This window comes from Atractosteus spatula, chromosome 2 (assembly GCF_055471065.1).
Source record: "Atractosteus spatula isolate fAtrSpa1 chromosome 2, fAtrSpa1.hap1, whole genome shotgun sequence".
NCBI lineage: Eukaryota > Metazoa > Chordata > Actinopteri > Semionotiformes > Lepisosteidae > Atractosteus > Atractosteus spatula.
Window position 1 is genome coordinate 63134038 of NC_142707.1, and position 18453 is coordinate 63152490.

The 18453-nt window shown below is 39.1% G+C and overlaps 1 protein-coding gene across 1 annotated transcript; it reads left to right on the plus strand.

Moving 5' to 3' along the window:
* Positions 1-1040: 1040 nt before the first annotated feature.
* On the plus strand, positions 1041-13490 carry cln8 (CLN8 transmembrane ER and ERGIC protein). Its single transcript, XM_088909727.1, has 3 exons — positions 1041-1094; positions 4849-5503; positions 7929-13490. Exons 2-3 carry the CDS (start codon positions 4961-4963, stop codon positions 8250-8252), a joined length of 867 nt encoding a protein of 288 aa, XP_088765853.1. The 5' UTR covers positions 1041-1094; positions 4849-4960; the 3' UTR covers positions 8253-13490.
* The last annotated feature ends 4963 nt before the right edge of the window (positions 13491-18453 follow it).

Genomic DNA, 18453 nt, shown 5'->3' on the forward strand with positions numbered 1-18453 from the left:
TGGATAAAAAGGAGCCTGTTGTTTCTCGGTGTGTTTGATGCGTTGACAAGCCATAATAATAATAACAACAATTAATAATTGCTTACACTTATATAGCGCTTTTCTGGACACTCCACTCAAAGCGCTTTACAGGTAATGGGGACTCCCCTCCACCACCACCAATGTGCAGCATCCATCTGGATGATGCGACAGCAGCCATAGTGCACCAGAATGCTCACCACACATCAGCTATCAGTGGGGAGGAGAGCAGAGTAATGAAGCCAATTCATAGATGGGGATTATTAAGAGGCCATGATTGGTAAGGGCCAAAGGGAAATTTGGCCAGGATGCCGGGGTTACACCCCTACTCTTTTCGAGAAACGCACACAAGACGGGAACCTGAATCAAAGCACACGAAGGCTATGTGTATCTGTTGTCCTTATTTCTTACATACTGTATAAATCATTTTATATGTGGAGGATGATACCGAGTTAGATGAAGACACCTGTGTCGGGTAGATTTTGTGGGGCAATTAAAACATTCAGCACATTACTCAGCCACTTGTTGAAATCTTCTGCTCTACCTAAACAGAAGTTATATTGAAATATTACGGTAAGCAGAAAATAGCGTGTTTCGTGTTCTCCACCGGGATTCCACAAGAGCATAAATTGCTGTATACATCGCTCGACCTCAAATATGCAATACAGCGTTATATCTCCAAGATCATTATTTTTAACGACTGCTTGCGGTCAGCGGTGACAGGGTGGAAACAAATTCGGGTTGAACACTATTTCAAGAGACACAAAAACGAGTTATAATCGCATACCATGCACACGAAGAACATGGGGAAATAAAGTAATGTTACTGAAAGCAGGCAGTCTTCAATACCGTTATATAAAATTGCGCAAAATACAGTACTTGCAAACACACACACACACCTCACCTGAACCTATTGCGCTTATGTTATAAACTGCTTGGTATTCGGAAACAGGCCTCAGTGCACCAATCGAAAGGGAGAAGTCCCTGAACTGGGGCTGGACTTCCGCAAGCTGTCACGTGTAAAACATAATCACGTCATATGATGTTCATCTCTTAAACTTGCGTTGAGGTTGAAGGTAAGTTAAAACTTTGCTGCGGAAATCTATTACTTGAAATGATTGTATAATACAATAGTATTTAGCTATTAATACAAACGTTGTAGTGCTTTAACAGTAGGTTTCGCGCAACGCACACTTCTAGTGGTAATGTTTTGCCAGGTTAGTCTTATTGGGCACCGGTTCTTTTCAATTTTGATTCAGTGCTGTGGGGACAAGATTTACTGAAATTATTTGCGAAAAGCAAAAAGGAGAAGGGAACTGAAAACTGAGTGAACACATTTTGTTGTTTTTAAGTGGTTATGAATCTATTCAGTTCACCATGGCGTTTGTTTCATGGTTTGTTACTGATAGTGTTGAACCTACCCGAAAGTAATAGGCAGTCAAATGAGTGAATAAACAGAGACATCGTGGTTTCAGTTTAGCTGTGGCGTAAATAACCTTTTGGAAGTTTAAAGTATCAGTTCCGTCTTCGATGGCACAGTATGAAGCTAGAATAAAATTGGGTCACCGTTTGGAATCAATACATGCAGGGTAATTAATACATGAATGTATACATTTCGCTACTGATTATTATGTGTAATTGATTAGTCATTTATTTGACATGTAATTGTGCCAGCACAGTGTTTGAGGTTTGAAATTAACTGTGTCAGAGGCTCATTTGAACAAGTGTTGGAGTTCATCTGAGACTTTCTATTCATGTTTTTTCCATCACATTTCTGAAGAAATAAATACACCACCATATAGACTGACAGGGCTTTATAGCTACTGTATTTGAATTATGTGAGTAGTTCCCAGTTTAGAAATTTTTAACTGTCCCAATAAGCTTCATAAGATATGCTATTTCAGGTAATATGTGGTCTAAGGTGTACTGGTGTGCTCTACATGTTCCTCGATTTGTAACCTTCTTAGTCCTTGAGGGACACTCTCTAGCATGTTTTATAAGTTTTGTTCTGTATCTCCACCATCTTCCCTGAATTGGGGAAGTGCATTAAACTGGTCCGGCTATGATCAATGAAGTCATTTTGTGTTGCCTAGTTTAATTCCAGTCCCGCAGCTACAGACTGAACGACACTTCCCTTTAGTCTGATTTTGCTCTTTTACTTGTAAAGTGTTTAGTTGCAATAGCCTATGCAGTACTTCTATAAACGTCAAAGTGCACTGCTGGGAGACACTAATAATTAATACTTCTCTGCACCTGTTTTCTAACCGCGTCTTTCAGTTCAAGGTTGCAGGGGAGCCAGAGCCTATCCCGGCAAGCCGTGGGCATAAGGCGGGATACACCTCGGACTGAACGCCAGTTTATTACATGGCACACACAGACACACAGACAGTCGCAGCAGGGCCAGTTTTCCCAGAAACCAGTGAATCTACTAGTATGATTTTGGGCTATGGGAGGAAACTGGAGCACCAGATGGAAACCCATAAAAACACAGAGAGAACATACAGACTCCACGCAGACAGCAGCCTGGGTTCCCAGCGCTGTGAGGTAGCAATGCTAAGCACTGCACCAATGTGCCACCCTACTCAATACTTATTTCCAATAGTTTAGCAGTATAAATTATTAAGCTTTAATTTGGGTTTAAAATAAGCTTTTTTGTGTATTTTGTTTTGCTGTGAAGGCAGCTGTGTTGAAGGACAGATTCTTTAAACAGGCATGCAGTGCTGGAAGACCCAGGAATCTGGTGGGATGCCAGGTACCAGAAAAGTAGGCGGCAGACTAAGCTAAAATTGTTCACAAATGTCACAGTTTGAGAACAGTGTGAGAAATACCCCATACCCCTGCACAACTATCAGTTTATTTGAAGTCTGCCACACATTATGTCCTATATCTCTTCCAAAGATGGATAACATGCTAGATATACACGTGAAAACATTCTATTTATTATGTTTGAAATAATACAAATGGGAACTATAAGATCTGAAAGTCCAGTCACCAAAACAAATTTTAGGGTTTTTGTAAAAAAATAGGAAGTTATACAGTAGATGTTCCCTGGGGAGTGCCAGAGGTTACTTTTAGAAAGCGTTATGTTACTTCCTAGTGACTTGCTACAGATTTCTTTTGCCCTCTGTTGTTCACAGCCTAAAGTTGGTGTTTCTACAGGGATATTTAATTGGCTGTGTGTCAGAGCACTTCAGTAGGAGTGCTTTCCCCTGTGGTGCAAAAGTGAGGTATCTTCCACTCGGAAGACTTAGCTTCATTTTTGAGATGCAGTATGACATTACGGAGATGTTTTGAAATGTACAGCTATTGTACACTGGCCAAGCCTGACCTACTGTATGTTCTGAATTGCACTTTGAGATTTCTATTTCTCTTTTATTTATATTCAGTGGGTTGTAAAGTGAGAATGGTATAGCCATGGCAAATAACAGGCATAGTATCTACCAGCATCTGGAGTTGTGCGGCACCATTCTTCTGTGAGAAGGTCAACTCTCTATCAGGTGTCGATCTAGAATATCCCATAAATGATTGCTTGGCTTCAGGTCTGGTGATCAGGTTCCTCAGATCACTGGGCAACTAGCTTTTTGCACTAACTTAACTACAGAAGACACGTTTTAGCATCGCCCAGCAGACTATATAAATACGTGGAATCTGCAGCCTGTCTGTTATTTTAGCCTGAAAAAAGAAGATTTCATTGTAAGGAATGAAATAGCTTTTTGTGTCTTTTTTTGTAGAATCTTTTACCCCTGCTTTTTGTAACTACAGTTTAAAGATGCAGTAACATGATGATGACATTCACGTCTACGAACCATTCTTCCATTTATGGAGTCTTACAATATGCAAGTGACCGAGATAAATTGACAGTTAGGGAGTGATGTCAATGAAATGTTTTTTACTCATGATTTGCGAATATATCTGGGCAAATATTAAAAGATAAGAGGATAGATAAAACCAGAATCACTTATTGTGATTTTAATGCCTCTTGATACACATTACAAGCTGTAGTGAAAAGACAGGTGAGTTTGGAAAATTTGACAATAGCATCTGGTTTGGGGATACTACAGTAGAAGCAGTATCTATCTTGATCTGTTTCACTACTGTGTAACTTCGGTAAAGACTGAAAAAGCAGACATACTGAATCATTCCATAAGGTAAGGCACAAGTATGCTGACAGCCCAGCAATCTTACAAACGTAAAGAGCAGGTTGAGCAGCTGTGTTTTGCCAAACCTCGCAGAGGGATGTGAAGAAAGTACCGCTGCGGGAGCAGATAAGGGAGGGCTGTGCTGACCTCAGTGAAGAAAATCAGCAATTACACGCTGCTGCAAAATAGTTACAGATGCGTTTGTGCTTATCTAGCACTAGAATTGCACAAAGGCTTGGCATTTCCAAAGCGTACGTTAAGTCCCAAATTTGTGGTGTGATGTGTTCTATGCTCTTTATCAGAATACTCATGGTGCATGAGCCAGGCCGTGAAGTGTTGTTTGGGAGCCACAGCCTCCCGGCACCAGAGTTCTGGGTTTAGTGTAGGGCCTGGGGTCCTACCTGAGGAATTCCCACGTCCTTCCTTTGTTTGTGCATGTTTTGCATGGATGGTTTTTTTTTCTGCAATTGGTTATTTAAAAATATATTTCCTCATTAATTCTCCCTGTCAGGAGTGACTGATGCCTCTGTGCCCAATGCTCGGATTTGATTATGGGCTCATGTACATGCACACACCGTATAAGAAACTGTTAATATTCAACTTCCAACGCCATATCACTTCACTTATTTATGAAGTGTGACCTTGTGGACACTTTCATCACATTTCATCCTATTTCCTTTTTTTTTTTCAGGTCACTGTGGTTGGCTTGTGGATGGATGCTAGCTTAGAGCAGAGCGAATTGCGGCTGAAGCTGAAACTCATTATCCTGGGGGGTGCGGGGAAATAAAAGCACTAGAAGAATAATGACGTCTGACCAAGAAAGCTCTGTGCTCTCCAGCGTCTTTGATATGGACTATTCGTCTTGGGATGTGCGTTACAGAATAATTGCTTTGGGCTTTGTTTTCTACAGCGCAGTGTTTCTGGTTGCTCATGTCATCTCACTTTGCTGCTCCCGGACGTACTGTTCTTTGACAGCCAAAGAGAAGCTCTTCTGGGACCTTGCTGCCACCCGGGCTGTCTTTGGCATTCAAAGCGTCTTTGCTGGCTTATGGGCACTCATGTTGGACTCGGAAGTCTCCGCTGACAAAGTCAGGGGCCAGGAGGACTGGTCTTGGTTCAGCATCCTCACAGCCACGGCCTTCTTCTCCTTTGAAAATGTGGCTCTGCATGGATCCAACGCAGTGTTCCGCTCCTTTGACCTGCCCCTGGCCGTCCACCATTTCTTTGCCCTGGCAGGGTTTCTGGGCGCTGTGATCTGGGACCATATCGGACACTATTTTCCTATGGTGACGCTGTTGCTCGAAATGAGCACTCCATTTACTTGCATTTCCTGGATGCTTTTGAAGGTATGTTAAAAAAAAACCCAAAACACAACAAATATTTTCGGGATTCGTCATAGTCCCTCAGTGCTGCAATGTTTGATTTGGTGATGAGCGACACTGCATTGCCTCTCAGTGTGGAATGAATTGAACTGGTATATCTCACGTCTCTTGGTACAACCCTGAATATATTCTTATACTTTTTAACAAAGCAAATATACCTTTGAGGCTGTCGCCGTCTCAAATTTAAGATCTGAGGGACTAGTTCTACTTTTTTTTTGTTTAAGTAAAAAGTGAGGGATGCGACTTCCCCACCTTTACAAAAGGTTTGTAATGCCACTTCGTTGTAACTTCGCATCTCATTGATACTGAGTCAGGCAAGGGGGCTTTGTACATTCTTGTGGGGGCGATTGCCGCTGAAACAGGCTATAGTTTCTCACCGCCCTTTGTTCTAGTCTTGAAAATGAGGATTTAGAGCTGTTTTCTGACAAAAACAACCTGTCTGTCTTTTTTTATTTGGCAGCGCAGTCAGGAACTCAAAACCACAGAAAGTCACAAGTTTTATCAAAAGGAAATGAACTTTTCATCATTTTATATTATGCTGCTTGTCATGTACTTTACAGTACTGAGCCTTACGTTTTTCACTTCAGCTTTATAATTTATATTTTGGTATTTGGTATTTTGTGGGTGATTCCCTCATCATTTTTGCCTGCTATACAGATCAAGTAGAAAAAATCTTCGTACATTTTTTTTGCAGGTGAAATCATGTCCATTGCGAGTATTCCTATTTATATACTGTAACGAAAGATACAATTTGTTTTGAAGAAGAATATTCTAGTGGATTTAGGAGTAGATTCTGACTTGAGCAGCTTGATGAGGTGTAAATGCTGATATATGGTAGTTATGTGGTAATAGAAATACATGTATGACTATTGATTCTGAGGTTATGAATGCATTTTTGTCAAATGTGAAAATGGCATATTTCTTTTTATGCAAAGTTTTAAGGAAAGAGAACTTTTAAGCAAAGAGCTTGTGTTATTCTAAAATTAATTTTAAGGTAGCTGGAGTTTCAGGCCACATTGAAGTTTTTTTTCTTTTGAAGACTGTGTTAAATATTTTATCCTTGAAACTTTTAGGAAGATCTCTAGACAAAACTATAACACTTCAAAGGGGGTTACCATTCAGAGAATGGCTTGTATTTCTGCTTGCATATCGCTCTTGTAAATAGTGTGCCAGCTCTAGGCCGTTGCTACCTTTTATCCTGATCTTGTTAGATGTCATCAGCAAAGCAAGTTTAGATCAGGTCAATACTGAGATGTAGACTGCTCACCTGGTTGCTACTGTAAGTGACATTGGTGGACCAGTAGGTGGTGCTCTTTTCTCTGGGCTCAAAATTTCCAAGCTACACTGTCATAGAAGGTGCCATCCTTCAGATGAGATGTAAGCTGAAGTCCTGACCACTTTGCCATTAAAGATCTCATGACACTGTCATAAAAGTAGAGGTGTCAATGCTTAATTCCACTTTGGACTTCTTAACATTTTGAATCTAATTCAGTGGGCTCAGTTGATTTCCATTTCCATTTTCCATTGGCTCTGTAATATAGTATGTTCTCAGGCACTGAATGACGACTGTGTTCGTGATTACATCTCAGTAGTGGATGAAGTGGCTTCCCCTCCTGTAAGTGAAGCATATGGGATACTTTGTGATGAAAGGTGCAATACAAATTAATGAAATTAAATGTGTGAGAAGTAGTATACTAAATGCCGCCTGACACATGTTTTAATTTAAAACAGTTAAACTGTTCTTTGCATAAAAAAATAGATGAGTATGACCTCTTTTTGAACTGTGGTAAAAAAGTATTTTTTCTTATATACGACATACTGTACATCTGCAATGTATGATCACAGATAATAGCTTCAGAATCTGCAGTTCTTTGTGTGGTTAATGGACTGATGGCACTGATGTAACTGTATTTGCAGTGGTGTGCAGATAGCGTGGTTATCAGTCACATGAAATGAAAATAACCACATAATGTAAGAATTTTAACATTTTGGGGAAATGCTTCGAAACTAAACCGTATCTGTTTATATAGGACAGAGTACCAGTTCTGTCTAGAAAAAAATGTTCGTAAATATAATCTTGTTTTTAAAAACAATTTGGAGCTAGCGCTCATTTTGCTTTGTGCTCTGGGAACCCCAAGACCCTGAATTGGAAGAAGCAGTTAGAAAGGGGATGGATGAGTGAAAAGGTGAAGTCTCAATGGGATTTACCATATTTAAAAACGGAGGACAGTGCAAAAATGTTTTTCAGCAGTTTTTGTAGAGAACAAACTATAGGCTCTGGCTCCACCACGATCCTTACTTGGAAGAATCAGTTAGAAAATGGATGGATTTTTCATTTTGAATTAATGAATGGCTTTCACTGAGTTCTTGCTCTCATTTTCATCCTCAGGCTGGCTGGGCAAAAACACTCTTTTGGAAGGTCAACCAGTGGCTGATGATTCACCTGTTTCACTGCCGGATGGTCCTGACCTACTACATGTGGTGGGTTAGCTGGTGCCACTGGGATGCAATGAGACAGCACATTCCTCTGCTTCAGCGCATTATCTTTTTCACTGGCCTGGCGCTCCTCACTGTCATCATCAATCCCATCTGGACACACAAAAAGACAATGCAGCTTCTCAACCCGGTGGACTGGAACTTCGAGAATAAGCCAGCTCCAGAAAATGGCCCAGGCAGGAGCAGAAAACAACATCCATCGAAGAAAAGTGACTGAAATGACACAGTTTCTCCAAAGGTCTTTCCCTGTGCCTAGTCTGTATTCCAAGATATACTAAAAAGTGTCACACCACGGTAAAGTGTAGGTATTACGGTGTATTTTGTTGTAAAAAGTAGGGGAAGTAGAATCCAGTGGAAAGGCTCCGGTGGAGTGCAGGTACTTGAATGAGGGCATTCTCTTGGAATGAGAGTTGAGGAATGGATTGATAATAATCTGTTTTCAAGCTTTTGTAGCTAACACACTAACAGCATTTCTCTTTTATTTTTGTGGTGCTTCAGGTTGCTGGAAGAGTACTGTTCAGCATAGGAGCCTCTTATTCTTTTCCTGTTATTACTCATTCATTTAACCGTGTTTTGGAGAAAAAGGTGTATCTTCTGTATATAAGAGATAGGATAAGATCACTTTATTAGCCATATACAATTTCTTGCATTAGGAATTCGTCTCTTCGCATACCCCAGCTTGCTCTCCATCAGACAGGGAGAGAAGCTTGGGGTCAGAGTGCAGGGTTAGCCATTGTAGTTGGGGTTAAGGGCCTTGCTCAGGGGCCCAACGGAGTAGGATTCCTCTAACGGCTGCGGGATTTGAACTAATAACCTTCCAGCCACAGGCGCAGGTCCTTAGCCACAGTGCCACCCCTCCGCCCATATGTTTACCATGCATAATGTAAGCCAGATTTATATAGTCAAAACAAATTCCATAATCCATCCCTGCTAATCAACAAAGACAGTTGTATGTTTTGTTTGAAAACCAATTTTAAGTTATTTGTAACTTAATATTTTTATGATCGTGAACCTTGCTGTATTATCTTTGCATGTGCCATCTGACTCCTGTGGTCTGGCTGATTTCCGATTGTAGTCAGAGATAGGTCCAGAAGAAAAAGTGAAAGGATGTCTGTGCATTGTCTCATTAAATAAGGTCCTGGTCTAAGTGCTGCTCTGATATTGACTGTTTGGTGCATCTCTAGAATGGGCATCCCTTTCTAGGTTAAATGGGATTTAACCTTGCCACTTAGTAAGGAAAAGCTAGCAGCATAAAATTGTTTACAAGTGCCATCTGCTGGTAAAGGTGTAAAGTTGCTGCCTCAAAACTGCTTCAAAAACCTGTTTTTTCTGTCAATGAGAAATACTTGTAAAAGCCAGTTTGTAGACGTACTGTATGTTACCATTGGCTTAATGTTACCCAGGTTACATATTTCAAAAACCTTTGATTATAAGTATAATTTGTGAATTAAGTTATTGTATATATGTATATAGTGCCTCTCTACTAAATATTGTTAAGCTTTGGACTTTGATGCATTGCATTAACATTGTAATTGTTTCAGGGTCAAAATTAATGGGCTTATTGTTCTCTGTGCCTTTAAAGGAGGTAGTCTCGCTGCACTTACTGTACGTACATAAATGTATAGTACGTTGTAATTATCACTTAATGGTGTGTGGTAAGTTTTAGTTTTTAATGGACAATAGTGCTTGTCTTTGTTGAGGCTTCAAAGGCGGAACTCTTCCTTCGAAGACAAAGCAATCAAAATCTAACTTGAACCATATTGAACTTTTCTTGGATGTTCCTGTACAGCATGTTATATAACATCAGCTTCCTCCAGAAACCATTACACAGCTTGTTGCTGGCAGGATAGAAAAGTACAGGCGAGAAAAGGAAGAATTTATCAGGTCTTTGCTTTGAAGCTTTACTTGTTGTGTGGTTTGTGCTGCAGCTTGTGGTGTGCCACAAACATTTTTAAGTAGGGAGCTGTGTTGGCGTATTTGGCTAAAGGTTAAAGGTTAATTCCACACAAAAAATAGAAAAGATAAAGCAACATTTTGGATGCAGTCTTCTTCAGATGTGAGAGAGAAAAGTGGTAAAAATAAAGGGGAACAGAATAAAGAACAAATTAATTCTCACCTTTATTCTTTGTACTTTATATTCTCACTTCCTTTGTCTCTGGCTCACACCTGAAGAAGGCTCTAGAGCAGAAACGTTGTTTCTTCTTTTTATTTTTCAATGTGGGAAACATAAAAGCAAGTATCTTTTACTTGTTTCTTTACAAGAACATGTTACTGTTTTGCTGATCAGGAAGAAGCAGTCATCTGTTGCAGGGGGTTTTTGAATTTTATGAACAGTATTTGTCTGGGGCATTTCAGTAAAAATGATTGGTAAATTGATTTTATCAGGAAATTTGTGGGTGAATTGCACTGGGATGACCATTGGTTCGTTCAGTTCCTGCATTACTGTAAATATAATGCAAAAATGACATGGTATACATAATATATTGTTTTACCTTGTTTTGTATAACTGAAATCTGTTTCTTGCAGATAATATCATGCATATTTCTGGAGTTTATTCTGTCTGTTCGTGGTCTAGTAAACAGAGCTTCTAATCAGACTTGCCAAGGAGTGTAGGATATTTAGTAAGCTATTTACTCATACATTTACAGGTACTCAAACTGAACAGTCCAGTGGGAATAATCTTCAAACAGGAGCACATGTCCTTGATTTCCTTTTTTTATTCAGATTGGGCTTGTGGTTTTTAGTTTTTTTAAAAAACAAATTGTATATTCACACAAACAGGGCAGTCAAAACCACATGAAATGTCAAGAATGTTTGCTGGGAAAGAGAACTACTTGGGGGGAAAAAAATACAAAAAGGAGTCGTGAGAATCTGGCTAGTTTGTCTATTTTGCTTACCAGGAAACTGAAGATTTACTTTTTTTAATACTTCACTCTGCTGATACGGGTATTGGGAAACATGAGCTACTGCACTGTGTACGGTAATTATGTTTTCTTAATATTGAGTAATGTTGATAAAATTAATTAATTATTAATATTAGTAAGATAAAACTGAATCATATATTGGAAATGTTAATGGTAAGGAATAATATTATGTGGTCTTAACAGTTTTATTTTTCTGTTTCTCCTCTTGTTAAAAAGCTACATTGATGAACAATTGCATATTGAAGAGTCGACAAAACAGCTGCAGGCTAACCTAGAAACAGATTTTTGTGCTTACAGTATATTGAATGATTGCTATTGACAGCTTGCAAGATGCCACTATAACCTTTGAAGAAAACGAATAATCAGTTATTAATATCATATCAATTGTGTTCAGTTCAGAGATGAGAAATGTGCAGTGTGGCATAACGCGGGGATGTGTTCAGTGCAGAGGCGGAGCCCTGGATGAAGGGCGACGCGTTGCATTAGCAGCCACAGCTGTCCTGGCTCATTAAGGACAGGCCACAGCTGTGGGGGCCCTTTAAGACACACTGAGCACGTCCTGGAGGGACGCGCAGACCGCCCCACAAGGGGAGACCATTCCAGCGGCAGTCCCAGGATAGAGACAAGAGCGTAAAGCCATCATTTTCTTTTTATTTTATTTTTATCTCCACCGGGACAGGTTGAGTTATTTTTTGTTTTGGCCGCTCCTTGTCTTCCAGTCCAATCATTGTCATTTTATGCACAGTGTGCATAAAACACTAGTATTAAAAAAAATAATAATTGAATTGATAAATAATTTAATCAGTATTCTTCAAAACAAAAATTTCCAATTTGGTAAGGGCCAAATTTCCCTTTGGCCCTTACCAATCATGGCCTCCTAATAATCCCCATCTATGAATTGGCTTCATCACCCTGTTCTCCTCCCCACTGATAGCTGGTGTGTGGGGAGCGTTCTGGCGCTCTATGGCTGCCGTCGCATCATCCAGGTGGATGCTGCACATTGGTGGTGGTGGTGGTGGAGGGGAGTCCCCATTACCTGTAAAGCGCTTTGAGTGGCGTGTCCAGAAAAGTGCTATATAAGTGTAAGCAATTATTATTAATTATTATTATTATAAAAATGTTGCACAAGACACCAGAGGATTTCAGAGGATCTGAAGTTATTGGTTAAACAGAGAAATGCAGAGGCTGGGCCTCCTATGTATCAAGTGGCTTTAAACATTTTAATAACTGCAGTCTGATAAATGCATCTCCAAATGGAGACAATGAGTCGGGCTAATGTTGTGTTCAGCAATTCAAATGCTGATTTGTCTTGAATATACACACTATTTTCTAACAGTATCGGTGTGATTCTGATTTATGTAGCATTATAACATTCCTATTATAATAGCTCTGCATTTGCTATTTCTGTTATGGGTTACTTTGTCAAAGTTGTAGTTGAAGTGCTGGGGAAAAAAACTTTAATGTAGCTTATATTAATCAGTTCTATGGAAAGTCACGATTTCACCTTATGGAGTAAAAAAGAAAGTGCAGTGTTGATCAGTCTTTTTTCCATTTCAATTGTAGAAAAATTATGCATTTCGTACTGTAACTGGCAAACTTTGTTGATACTCAAAAGAATTTTATGTTATTGTGAAAAATTGTACATGTAGTAGAATGTTACCAAAATACCTACCAGTGTATGTTATAATTGCTGCATCTAATTCACATTGCAGTGTACTAGAATAATGCAATACACTTTCTCCATTTTAGTTATTGTAAAAACCCTTTTTAATGTGGAGTTGTATGCAAATGTTTGGGCACCCTTGGTCAAATTGCATGTTTCACAGAATCTCGAAGTGAAAAGTTAACACAACCTCTGCAGGTTAAACGTGACATATTTCAGGACATTTTTAATGCACAAATACTGTTTATGTGCTGAATTTAACACATAAAAAATAAAACCGTTAATGTGACGTTAAAACTTTAGAACCCCTTAATCAGAGTTAGATAATGAGAATGATTCTTAAAAGGAATGAGCACAGTGTATGCAATACTAAGCTGCAGTAGATAGGAATTCTTTCAGGAATCTTCATTCAGAGGTGTGGGATTCTGGAAGTATGTACCCAGTCATATTTTTGATATTTTGATGTCTGGATGAGATCCTTTGATCAGTCACCTACTAGCAACCAAATGTGTTAAATGGATCAGATGTCCTCCTCGCATTGGTAACCTTAATTATCTACAGTATGTTCTTAAATACAAATTTACCATAAACTGCTTTGACCTTCATGTATTATGGTGAAGCTGGATAATTCTGTGGCTGGTGACAATGTCTAACAGTCTGCAAAATGTATTTTATTTATGTCAGCTGCTGAATTGATTTTAGACTTAATGTTTTTTTATATAGACTTGAAAGAAAGTACTACATTTTGGAATTTCCTTCCTTTTACACAAAATATTAATTGCTTACTTGTATATTTAGGTTTAATACATTTTGTCATTTGTTTGCCATAGCACAGAGATAACACTCAATAAAGCGCACTGTATTTACAGTATGATGTAATTTTTTTATTGACAGCTATTATATATATTTTGTAGTAAAGATGTGCAACGCTGGCACAATCACACATGAGATCACTTCCGTTTTCAGGATACCAGTAGCACTATAAAGGTGTTGTGGAACAATTATGTTTCAGGTTTAGTAGACGTACTGTATGCCTACAACTTTGCCACCTTTTGATCCTTTGTTCAATAAGCTACTGTTGGTTCTTGAACGAAGCCAGCGTATCAACTTCAGTATCATGGGTGAGTAGCTTGTTTCATACTCCCACAACTCTTGGGCTAAGGAAGTGAGTCCTGTTCTCACTTTTAAAGGCACCTCCACATAGTTTCCACTTACATCCACTGAATTGTGTTTCACGGTTTATTCTGAAGAAGTCTACTGGGTTGACTTGGTCAATGCCTTTGTCAAGTTCGAATACGCTATCCCTTGATTTACGATCTCCCTGTGATTCACTCTTTGCAAACTATTTGTAAGGTGAAAACCCCTAAACAAAATTAGCATTCTTTCCCAAGGTATGGATAATCACCCAATAAGACTTATTTTTATCCTAACAACACACTGAATCATCATATTAAAAACACTATTGTTTCTGGTAAGCCTATAGTAGTTAAGATAGTAAAGTCATTAAGATAGTTAAGATAAATAGACAAGATAAAATGGGATTAAAACATCAAGAATGCAGATGCAATGAGGAGCAATGTTGTGGGATGCAGTACTTGGCAGTTATGACATAAGGATGGCATCTCCTATTCTACTTCAAAAGTTACCCATTTGCTAGAGCAATATTATTTTTGAAATGGTGAAAGGCGGGTATGAAAATGCATGCTTTGTTATGCTAAAAATTCTTTAGGTGTTTGAGATCAGGTTTAGTTCCTTCATTCTGTCAGTATGACATTCCCTTAGCCCCCAGAATGTATTTAGTTGCTCTTCTCTGGACTGATTCCAGTGTAGCAGTTTGCTTTCATATATTGTGACGAAAAATATTGAACTCAATATACATACTAAATATGGCCTAACTACATTAGAGTGTAGCAACATCACTTGCCCTAAAGACTAATAATTAAAAAGTTGTGTCTTAACATTTTGTTTGCCTTTTTAATTGATTCTTCACATCCTCTAGAATATGTACAGTAAATTATGGCATGATGCATGATGCATGCAAAGCTCTGCTCTTGTGTACATTACATGTCATCTGACAAGTGCTGAATTTATCTTTTATAAATTTAATGTAATAGAGTCTCAGAAATGTGGTATTAAAAACTCCTACTATTCTCTGTCCTCAATCATAGCCTAAACCATACCGCTATCTTTAACACTATGCCTAGAATTGGGGGTATCTATTTTTACAACTGTTTGTAACGTCAAAGTTTGATCATTTTTGCATGGTTCATTAACAGACCTAAAAAAACAAAGCAGCAGTATACCCTTAAAAATAATTCATAATTAATCCTTCTCTGTAATTTAAAAAATATGGTTTTCATTAATAGAAGAATATAAAAATATTTTATTTTTGAGTGAATAATACAGTATGAATAGTATCAATCAAGATTTTTTTAAATTAGGATATCGCTTCAGGCATAAACTTTAAATTTTTTTAAACATTCTCAGTCACAGAACACTTTTAGTGATGCATTTGAAATAAGAAAGTCATAAAACTTCGCACAATTAGTGAGCCTGTAATTAGTATTCAGTGCATTCTTTTAGAGAAGCCTTGTGCAAAAGTACATACAAGTAAATGTAATATGTAAATATGTTGAAACTTTCATAACTAATGCCTAAAATGGTGAATATCCAGAGTGTATGTATCATTTTAAATATACTTTAAACATGTTGACAAAGTACATTAAATATTAGGGAAAATTAATTTTCACATTTGTTTTTGTCTGAAATAGTAGTATTACTCAGCTAGTGTCCTCGAATACTATCCTTCATTCTACTACTGTATAAAATTAATACTCCGTACACAGTGAATTTGCTCTAATACCTTTTATGCTGCACTCATTGTTGTAGTTTCCCTTTTATGTTTAAAATGGAGTTGTTACTGAGACTGAGTTTCTTAAAAGGGGGCTCCCCAACCACAAACATCTGAGAACCCCTAATTAAAGTGTGTAGATGCTGTAAGTACATGGGCTGCCTGTTTGATTTTCTCCCAAAGATGTATTTAGTAATCGAAATCAAGAGGAACACTCCCTATTACTCAGAAGAATAAGTGTTAAGCTCGTTTTGTACAAACATGAAAGTGGAATAAAGGTGTCATGGCATGTTCTTCTATTTCTAGCATAGCAATACAGCTGTATTTATAATATGGGGAAAGTGTTGATTGTTAAGTCACTGCTCTTGTTCATTATATATTTTGGCATCTGAAGGGATATGCCTCTTCTTTAAAGTGGCTGTGAACTGTATCATTCGTTCCTGTGTTTGTTTCACTTATAACATCACTTTATTAACCCTTTACAATTTCTTGCATTAGGAATTGTCTTTTTCACATACCCCAGCTTGCTCTCCATAAGACACACAGACAGGGAGAGAAGCCTGGGGTCAGAGCGCAGGGTCAGCCATTGTACAGCGCCCCTGGAGCAGTTGGGGTTAAGGTCCTTGCTCAGGGGTCCAACGGAGTAGGATTCCTCTGCCGGCTGCGGGATTTAAACCGGCAACTTTCCAGCCACAGGCGCAGATCCTGAGCCACAGAGCCACCGCTCCGCCCCCTAAATTTAAACTCCGCATCCCTGACTTATATCAGCCATCTAAAAACAAAAATCAAATCCACATTAACTCAATGTGTTGTTCTGGTTTCTGTGGCATTAAGGACTGGAGACCAAATGACTCCCCCCTCCAAGCCTGGATGGGGCACCGGTCCATGATGGGGATTATCCCCCAGAAATGCTGGCTCTCTACTTACACAGCAGATTGCCTCCATTTCATGTATAGTGGGGATGGATGATAGACAATGATAAAGATATAGTAGAAAATGCTAAATGCATAAATGACCTTAAGATATAAAAAACATGTGTTAGAAGGTCAAGGTAAAGGCGATTACCTATTATGCAGGCACATATGATATTTGTGGTTTCCTCAACTTCACAAGAAGTATTTATGACCTAACTGCCCAAGAAGCAGTCCTTTTGAAATACAGTATAAGAAAGGGGAAGAACGGATTTAGGAGAGGAAGATTGTCGAAATGGAAAGAGTATTTGAAGATGTGTTCAATAAAGAATGCAGTATTTACAAATTTATATTCTGTTCTGGCAACACCTAATATGGCCCTTAACTGAACCAAATGAACAAAGTATATCTGGAAAGGAGGCCAGCTATGTTGAGAGAGATATGTTGAGAAGAGAGAGTCAAAGAGAGCTCACTCTGACTGTTCACCTGCATGTTACATGACCATTACATGTCTCCAGAGGCCACAACTACTCAAACAAGAGAGTGTCACTTGGCCAAGCCAATCACCCTCACCTGCCAGGAATAGCCAGTAAAATCATTAGTATTTCCAATACTTCTTTGCATCTTTGTGTTTCCTGGAATAGTTTATTGCTGGTGTGGAAAACGTCTGAAAATAATACAAGAACTAAGTAGTTCAGGTGGGTAGCTGCGTCAGCATGCGTAGGCTGCAAAGGAACAAGTAATAGGAAGGAACAAGCAAAGGAACAAGTCTCTCTCACACCTGAAGAAGGCTCCACGGCCGAAACGTTGTGTTCTCTTTCTTCTTTTTTTCAGCATGGAATAAACCTATTACTTGTTCCTATACAAGAACTAAACCAATCTGCATACTGTACCTATTCTGTTTCATCAGTGCCCATTAGGAGTAATTGTAAAGAATAAAGACTTTCATCTAAAACATAATGCCCCCCTCATATATTGTTCCAAAAAAATTAAATTTCACCTCAAGATGCTTAGATCAATCACTGCCAACAAGAGTGCACTTTGACTAAAGTAAAGTAAAAGCTCTTCTAAAGAAGAAGGTTTTGAGTGTGGATTTGAAGGAGTTTAGAGAAGGTGTCTTTGATATCCTTGGGCAGAGAGTTCCAGAGCTTGGGGGCATAACAGGAGAAGGCCCTGTCACCAATACAATGTAGACGGGCTTGGGGGACAGTTAGGAGACAAGAATTAGAAGAGCGAAGGTTGTGAGGTGGGGAGTAGGGCCATAATAGTTCAGACAGGTACTGAGGTGCCAAGCCATGCAGAGCCTTATACAGTAGGTGAGCATGAGGATTTTAAAGTCCACATGGAATTTGACAGGAAGGCAGTGCAAGGACTCCAGGATAGGAGTAATGTGATCACTTGCACTAGACCAGGTCAGTATTCTGGCTGCCGAATTTTGGACATACTGCAGTTTGTTCAAAGTAGATTTAGATACCCCAGCGAGTAGAGCATTACAGTTGTCAATGCGAGAGAACACAAATGTGTTGATCAGCTTTTCAGCCACGGTGATAGTGATAACATAGGGCGTAGTCTAGCGATATTTCTGAGGTGAAAAAAAGATGTTTTGACAATATGCTGGGTCGAATCCTTTCAAAACACTTCTAAAACATCTAAATACATCGCGAAAGTTCTTTAAAAAACACATTTACAAAATACAGCAGCATGCAACGGGTAGTTTATTTTGCTCTTTGGAAACACTCTTCTTAAACTAAAGCGAGCAGATGTGGTCTCTATCCACAACGAGGCGAACTGCGCGCCAGCATGGCTTCACCCGTCTTCCGCCGCGGGATGGAGGAATGATGTTTTTCGATGCTGGCACAGCTGTGCAAAGAACTAGCCACCTCACGGGTCACGTGGGCCGCTGGAATGCAGCACCTCTCTCTCCGGCCAACAGACCGCTGGAATGTGATTGAGGGGCCGTCTGGCCAATCAGCGTTGGGGAATGCGGACGACGCACCAATGATTGAGCGGTGGGGGCGAGGTCATAACACAACAGTCTTCTTGGGAAGAGACTTGAAAAACTGGGATGA